Source organism: Octodon degus, unplaced genomic scaffold (assembly GCF_000260255.1).
Source record: "Octodon degus isolate 3935 unplaced genomic scaffold, OctDeg1.0 scaffold00178, whole genome shotgun sequence".
In the NCBI taxonomy this organism is placed as follows: Eukaryota; Metazoa; Chordata; class Mammalia; order Rodentia; family Octodontidae; genus Octodon; species Octodon degus.
This window is the reverse complement of record NW_004524754.1, coordinates 311,311-319,883: the sequence shown is the minus strand read 5'-3', so window position 1 is coordinate 319,883 and position 8,573 is coordinate 311,311. Positions and strand designations below refer to the sequence as shown.

General features: G+C 49.0%; 1 protein-coding gene across 6 annotated transcripts in view; it reads left to right on the top strand.

Moving 5' to 3' along the window:
* Ptpn6 (protein tyrosine phosphatase, non-receptor type 6) overlaps positions 1–8,573 on the top strand; it is a 25,821-nt gene that overhangs the window by 7,653 nt on the left and 9,595 nt on the right. For 5 of the 6 annotated variants that reach the window (XM_023703689.1, XM_023703688.1, XM_023703686.1 and 2 more), the window contains exons 2-3: positions 2,100–2,222; positions 2,354–2,548. In XM_023703689.1, the coding sequence (XP_023559457.1) occupies positions 2,100–2,222; positions 2,354–2,548 (318 nt within the window). Of the gene's footprint in view, positions 1–1,879; positions 2,022–2,099; positions 2,223–2,353; positions 2,549–8,573 lie in introns of those variants that run through there. The other variant, XM_004643519.2, reaches the window with a different exon arrangement.

Below are 8,573 nucleotides of genomic sequence, written 5' to 3'. Positions count from 1 at the left end.
TTTTTTTTTTTTTTTTGGTCTTTTTGGCACAGGGTCTCGTTTTACAGTTCAGACTGGCCTTGAGCTCACTTTGTAGCCCAGGCTGGTCTTGAAGTCAAAATGATCCTCTTGCCTCAGCCTCCTGAGTGCTGGGATTACAGATGTGTGCCACCATACCCAGCTTCATATTTTCATTTTATTTTAAAAAATCTTTAGGACTGGCCAAATAGCTCAGCAGATTAAAGCACCTGCAATCAGGCACAGGGTAGGGGGTTCGATCCTGGGGCCTGCCGCGCTGGTCCTGTCCCCGGGGCACACTGAGAGGGCAATTGAGACTGGGCATCATGGAGCACGCCTGTAATCCCAGCTCTTAGGAGGCTGTAACAGGTAGATCACTACGAGTCCCATCTAGTAGTGAGACCCTGAACACTCTGTAGATCCTTCCCTAAAATACAACAATAACAACAACAAAATCTTTAATTAATTAATTTGGTACAGGGTCTCACTATGCAGCTTGGAGTCATAGTGATCCTCCTATCTCAGTTTCCCCAGCACTGGGATTATAGGCATGTGCCACCACCCTCAGTTTTGGTAGCCTGCAGGGTGTGCCCAGGGTTCCAGGGCTTGCATGGTATGCAGTACTGCGGATTGAACACTGGGTCCTTGTGCTTGCTAGGCAGGCCTTAGACTACAGAGCTATCTCCCCAACCTCATATTTTAAGAATTAATTAATTTTGGTGTTTTGAGGTAGGGTCTCACTATGTAGCCCAGACTGGCCTTAAACTCTTGGCAATCCTCCTGTCTCAGCCTTCTGAATGCTGGGATTACAGGTGTGCACCATTAACTTCATATTTAAATTGACTTGTGTGAATCACACTGAGATGGAGACAAAGTGTTCCTGACACCCCAGACCTTTTGTAGGAATTGCTATCTCCTAGTCAATGTATTTCTTTTTATGAAGGTCATTCATGGCCATCATGCAATATTGGGGGCTTTTTCTTTTTCTTTTCATTGTGGCATGGGGAGTGAACATGGGCCTTATGTATAAGCTGTGCTGGAGATACAGCCAGGTGTCCACCAAGTGTGGGAGGTGCAGTTGCCCAGCCCTGAGCCAGCTGCTCCCCTCCCCAGGGCAGCCCTGTTCCTGCCCTCCTGTCTTCTTCCCCCTTGGTTTGGCCCCCTCTGTACTTGAGCTGTGCACACAGAGCATCTGTAGCCACCTGCTCAGAATGGTCAGAACAGGCACTTTGTCCTCTTCTCTGCAGATGGTGATGGTGATGATGGAGAGCAGAGGGCGGGTGCCCTGGGTCTTCATCCCTCCCTAGCCCCTTTGGACAGAGTGGCTCAGCCTGTTCCTGGAGGCCTGGATGACTGGTGTAGTTAAAATCAGTGACTTGGGGCCAAACTATCTGGGTTTGAATCCTGGCCTGTTGTCCTGGGGCAATGCTTTAAACACCCTGGGTCTCAGTTTCCTCATGTGTAAAATAGGGACAGAGGGCACTGATGTCATAGGACTTGATGAAATAACTTGAAAGCCTGTGAGTGAAATTGTGGCAGTGTATAGCAGGCAGTGACGCTCCACTAAGTGACAGTGGTCCCTGTCCTTGTTGCTTAGTGCCACATAAGGCTGTGGAGAGGCAGCTGGTAGAGGAGGAGGCAGTGGTGTGGGATCGCTTGCAGGAGGCCTCCTGGGTGGGGAGGGTCCCAGACACATGTATCTTCACGCTCCCATCCCTGGGGCAGACATGTGGGAAGCCATCCCTCCCCCATCATCACCCTCTAGTTCTCCCTTGCTTGCTCAGCTCCAAAATGAGAAGTACATGTGAGTTCCCCTGGGGGTCGGCCGCGCCCCTTCCTGTCCCCGCCCTGCCGCTGCCTGGGGGCTGTGGATTGGCAGCCCTGTGCCAGGACCTAGAACTTAGGTGGTGAAGGCGGTGGCCCAGGCCCTGGGAGCTCAGCCTCTGAGTCCTCTCCTGCCTGGACAGGCTGCACCTCCTCTTTCTTGGCACCCCCTTCCTCTCCCGCAGCCCCAGGATGGTGAGGTAAGGGCTGGGGCCCATAGGAGCAGGTGGCACGGAGCTTGGGCCTGGGGACCCTCCTCACTGCTTCCTCTGCCCTAGGTGGTTCCACCGGGACCTCAGTGGGCTGGATGCGGAGACCCTGCTCAAGGGCCGGGGCGTGGATGGCAGCTTCCTGGCTCGGCCCAGTCGCAAAAACCAAGGCGACTTCTCGCTATCTGTCAGGTACGTGGCTTTCTCTTCTGTGGCCCAGCCCCAGACCCCTTGGGCCTGTTCACCATGGCACCCCCTGTCCTTTGTCCCCATCTTCTAGCCTGTCCCCACCCACCATGCACCTCACTGCCTACACCCAACAGGGTAGGGGATCAGGTGACCCATATTCGGATCCAGAACTCGGGGGACTTCTATGACCTGTATGGCGGGGAGAAGTTTGCCACGCTGACTGAGCTGGTGGAGTACTACACCCAGCAACAGGCTGTGCTCCAGGACCGAGACGGCACCATCATCCACCTCAAGTACCCACTCAACTGCTCCGACCCCACCAGTGAGAGGTGACAAACCCACTCCCTGGCCCTCTGGGAAGCAAGGCCTGAGGGCCGCCTTGCCCTTGTCCAGGGTCCCTGTCAGCTGCCACCCCAGCCCTGTGAGTGACAGGGAAGCCTGTCCTCAGCCTGGTGTTCCTGGCAGGTCAGCCCTGTTGCTTGAAAGTTCTTTCAGTGGAAGTGAGTCTCCTCCATTCAGCTCTCTCCTGGCCTGACTGGGCTCAGAGCAGTGAGAGGTTGGTGGGCAGGCCCATAATGGATTCCCTTTAAAAATGTTTTTAGTTTTGTTGCTTTGAGACAGGGTCTTGCTATGTAGCTTAGGCAGGTGTTGAACTCACTCTGTAGCCCAGGCTGGCTGGTGGTGATCCTCCTGCCTCAGACCCCCGAGTGCTGGGGATTCCCTTTTATCAGGATACTTAGTGCCTTATCTCAGCACCCTGGTGATGACTGGTCTGTCCATTGGGGTTCATGGAGTTTAGCTGGTCCTAAGGTCTCCATGTGGACAGTTAAACAAGGGCGTGGGTGGCCCCCTGGGTTCAGGGCCCATCTCTGTCCTGGGGACAGGTTGTACTTCAGGACACTCTTCCCATCACTGGGCTGGCAGACCCTGTGTGGTCTCTCTGATGTCCAGGTGAGGGAAGGGAGACAGCAGTGTTCATTACCCAGAGTGGGTAATGAACAGTGTTAACCCCAGCACTCTGGGAGGCTGAGGTGGAGTGTTGCCAGTTTATACGTGGCCGGGGGAGGTCAGGGACTTAGTGTGACACTGTCTCAAAATAAAACAGGGCTGGAGAAACAGCTCTATGTGACCCTCTGGATCCAATCCCCAGTGCCAACCCCACATCAAAATTAAAGCTCTTCATTATACTGGCCCGCTTTGTGGCTTCAGTGGCAGAGCCTGTTAGGGTACAGGGAGGCAAACAGCCCAAGGTTTTGCCCCTGGAACTCCGGGGCCAGGCAAAGCTGGCTTTGCCCTGTATTTGTGTGCTGACTGTTGCAATGCCTCTGAACTTTGATGCTGCCAGGCAGCTTTTAGTAATTGTTTTTCCTTGCTGCTGGGACAGAGCCCAGGGCCTCGTGCTTAGAGGCCGAGCGCATGCTCTGCTGCTGAGCTATAGCTAAGGCAGTTTTCAGGCTTTTTGAGATTTATTTCTGCAAACTTAATCTGTATTTGTGTTAAGTCACTGGTGAAGATTTACAACTGGATGAGGCTGAGCTCAAATCCCTGCGCCCACCACCAGGAACTCTTCCCAGTCAGAATCTATCTTTCTTCCCAGAAAGCCATCTATCAGATCTCTTCTACCAGTGAACCCTTTCCTTGTGGCTGCACTCTCAAGTACTTTCTTTCATTCACTTATTTATTTATTTACTGAGACAGAGTCTCACTATATAGTTCAGGCTGACCCTGAACTCACTATGTAGCCCAGGCTGGCTTAGAACTCACAGCGATGATCCTCCTACCTCAGTCTCCTGAGTACTGGGATTACAGGTATGAGCCACTTTCTAAAGTGCTTTTTTCTTTCTGAAACATCATGGCTGTGTGCCACCCAGACTCCTTGGATTTCCTTCCCTTTCAGGCCCGGCCTGTGGGACAGCAAGACCTGTGGGGGCCATAGTGAGGACATTTGTGTGAGTTGGAGGTCAGAAGAGGAAGGCTGGCTGGACAGGCCGTCTAGCAGGGCTAGGAGCTGGCTTCCAAGAGTCAGAGGAGTTTGTGGGGAAGGGGACGGACTGGGCTGGGAGGTTAAGGATCAGCGATGTGCGAGGTGCTGTGGTCAGGCTGCCCAGGAGCCTCACCTCTGACCTGAGTGTGTGTGGGAGGCTCTTGCCCCAAACTTCTGTCTGTTCCCTGCCTGTGGTGCTGCCCTCCTTTCGGGAATTTGCATTTGTCCCCATGGTGAGCTGAACTCTTGGTCTGTGGTCAGCCTTCATTTGCAAGGAGACTTCCTCATCCCATCTCAGGGAAGGGCTCACCCCCACCCCTCTTTCCCTACAGTGTGGCCCAGGGCTCCTGGGTGGAGTGGGAAGGGTGGAGGCCCTGAGTGCCAGTGGCCCTGCAGGTGTGCATGGGTCAGTGAGGCCTGGCCCCTCCGCCTTCCCCCATCCCTGCGGTTGGAAAATGCCCCCTCCCGTCCCTGGGCTGAGGAAACCTCACTACCTCACTTCTCACTCTCCCCAGAAGGAGTTTTGTATTTTTTCCATCACGTGGTTTCCTGTGGGGCTGGGCATCTGGGGCTGCAGTTTCCTCCTGGGAAGGGGCGTGCTTCGGGGAAAGGTCTTAGTTCTGCTTTCTACCCTGACAGTCCCTTTGAAACCTTTGAGCCCCTTTGAAGCCTAGGCTCCCTGACATCACCAGGGGCACCCTTGGGCCCCCACACCACTATTTCCCAGTGGGTGTTTGTGTCCCCATCCCGGGGGACCTCCCCATTCCTTCTAATTTCTGTCCCACTGTCTACCACCACTCTCTGAGGTGTGGTCTCCATCTGCCTCTCTTCCTTTGTCTCTGCATTCTTATCCAACCCAAACTTGCATCTTTGAGACAGTTTCCCTTGGTGTTTGTCCACAACTCCAGATATCCCAGATGTTACCTGCCTTTCTGTCTTAAGCTTTCAGAGGTAGCTCTGGATTCAAAATCTGGCTGAGGGCTGGCCAAATAGCTCAGCGGATTAAAGCACTTGTAAGCAGGCACAGGCCAGGGGTTTGATCCCTGGGTCTGCCATGCTGGCCCCAACCCTGGGGCGCACTGAGATAGCAATTGAGACGGCGTGGTGGCACACACCTGTAATGCCAGCTCTTGGGAGGCTGTAAACAGGCGGATCACTATGAGTCTGATCTAGTGGGGAGACCCTGAACACTCTGTAGACCCTTCCCTAAAAAAACACAAACAAACAAATCTGGCTGAAACTCTTATCCTTGTTTTTTTTATGTTGGAGAGTGAACCTGGGGCCTGCCTATGGTAAACACAGGCATGATCTCTCATGGACCTACACCACAAACCCCATGGTTAGAACTTTTCTTTTTTCTGGTGCTAGGGACTAAACCCAGGACCTTTGTTGTTTGTTACAATCCAAGCTCCCACCTCTTTAAATTTATTTATTTATTTTAATATCTTTTTAATTTTAATTTCCATTATTATTATTTTTATTATTTGAGACAGGGGCTCAGTAGGTAGTTCAGGCTGGCCTTGAACTCAGTATGTACCCCAGGATGACCTTGAGCTCATGGCAACCCTCCTGCCTCAGTCTCTCAAATGCGGAGATTACAGGTATCTACCACCATGCCCGGCACTTATTTATTTATTTATTTATTTATTTATTTATTTTTGCAGAACCGGGGATTGAACTCAGGACCTTGCGCTTGCCAGGCAAGTGCTTATTCTACTGAGCTATCTCCCCAGCCCTTCTTATTTATTTTTGAGATTGGATCTCACTATATAATCCAGGCTAGACTTGAATTTACTATGTATCCCTGGGTGGCACTGAACTTGTGGCAGTCTTTCTGCCTCAGCCTCCTGAATGCTGGGATTACAAGCATGCACCACCATACCTGGAAAATTAAAAAAAGAAAAGTTATGTATTTGGTACAGGGTCTCACTACACAAGCTTGGACTGCTAGTGATCCTCCTGTTCTCAGCTCCCCAGCACTGGGATTCAGGCGTGTGCCACCATGCCCAGACTTGGTGGCCGGCTCAGTGTACCCAGGGGGCGGAGCCAGCGTGGCATGTGGTGCCTGTGACCAAACCCTGTTCCCAGTGCTTGCCAAAACAGAGGCTTAGTCTGCTGTGCTATCTCACTAGCCCAATTTTTAAAATTTTAAGACAGAATCTTGCCATTGCCCAGCCTGGGCTCAAACTTAGGATCTTCTCACCTCAGCCTCCAGGAGTACTGGTATTACAGGCACACATACTACCTCTGGTGCCATGGCTCAAAGGACTCTGACAGCTCCTGGGGGAGAGAGGGGAGAATGATGAGTAAATGGAGAAATAAAAATAAGAGATGGACAGCTGAGGTCAGGTGGAGCACTCTCTTGGGATGAGAAGAGAGAAACTGCTCTACCACCATAGTGCATTTGTTTACACATTTGGCAGGTTCGTGTCATGTGATATCCGCTTTCCCTAGCAAGCCATTGCCTGGATTGTCACATTGCTTGGTGTTCTCTGGACTAAAGCAGCTTGTTCATGTGGCTTTCCTCAGAACCTTTTTGTTCTGTCAAACCTTGCCTCGTGCTTGCATGTGTGGTCAGTTTTCAGCTTCAGCTGCTCCCTACATCTCCCCTTTTCTGTTTTGTAGTTGCAAGTGACAGGTGGTCAGTTAAAGTTGGAGGAGCTGTGTTTGGAGGACTCTGTAGAAAAAAAAAAATATATATATTTTTTGTGGAACCAGGGATTGAACTCAGGCCCTTGCGCTTGCCAGGGAAGCGCTTGTTCTACTGAGCCAGCTCCCTGGCCCGAAAATATTTTTTCTTGTGGATATAGTTTTCTGCTGGATGTTCAAGACCAAGTTAAAGTGAGACCCATATTTATTAATTTTTGCTATTGATAAAGTGAGACCAGTATTAATTAATTTTTTGCTATTGATCAAGGTCAGTTAAGTCTTCTCAGGAATTACCCTGGAGCCATGTATTCACCTCTTAGTTCTTCTATGAGTATCAGCACTCTGGATGAGTCATGGCCATTGCTTGACCAAGTTGCTTTCTGTGAAAGATTGGAAGATTTTTTTTTCCCCTCCGGCTGACTCTCCTTGGGCATGCTATACATCGTTGAACGCTTTCCTCTGTGGTCCTACAATCTCCTTGGTCAGAAGACTCACTGAGTCATGGGATGTTGCAACAGAGTTTCCCTTATGTTCTGGGTCCTCATTGACCTTGGAGGACTGAGGCAAAAATATTGGCTGCCCTCTTACCTCATCTATTTTTTGGTATTTGGCCTCAAACCTTAGTTGTTGAACATCCAGAAGAGAAACTTGATGACATTACATTGTAATGAAGGCAGTAAGATTAATATTACTACCTTATCTCAATATCAAGTGCTTTGGTGGAACGTAAAATAGAACCATTATTTTCTGACAACTGTGAATGCTCTAATATTTGAATCCCTATAGAATGTTAACAACCACATGTATATTTTACACAAAAAAATGAAATTTTTTTTTATGTATTTAGTACAGGGTCCACAAGGTCTCACTACAGATTGGACTCATAGTCATCCTCCTGTTTTCAGCCTCCCAAGTGCTGGGATTGCAGATGTGCACAACATGCCCAGTCGTAATTGCTGTCTCAGAGCACTCCAGGTGCAAGGCTAGCACAGCAGGCCTGGGGATCAACCCCTGGCCCCTGCCTCTGCCTAAGCAGGTGCTTTAATCCACTGAGTTATCTGGCCAGCCCTAAAAAATGAGAAATTGAAAGCCATACATAATATTGCAGCATGACAATCATGGTGACATTTTGTAACACACTTAAATTGCCATTTTGACATAGCATAACCCTTTTACTCAATCATCTCTATGTAATACATATGGAACTTTTATATAACTTGTCCTTTAATGGGATGCACCTCATGTAAGTTTTTGTTAAAGTCAGATGTCTGAATCTGGACAGAAAAGTCTATCCATCACTATAAGCAATCCTCACCCACACTTTGGAAGTCTGCATGTCTTCAGGCATGAATACATTCAATACACTACAAAAATAACAGTCATTTGTTATAGCCATATGAAACCCTTTGTTTCTTTAAGTAAAGAAAGAACATCTATAATTAAAAAAAACCTTATTGTAAAAAAAAATCCCTTACTGTCTAGAAAACATAATTCTTTGATGAATAAATAGTGTAAACATATAATATATTTTAATAATGTTTATTGAGATGTCTTCTATAAGGCTATGAAGGTCATTGAAACCTCCTATCAATGAATAAGAACTAGATAATGTATCCAGAGAGCTGCTTTCTTATTCATCAGTTGGAGTCCTATCCAATAATTTCTCCATACTCCAAGGGATTTTTGTTTAACTATCTTTTTTTTTTTTTTTTTTTTTTTTT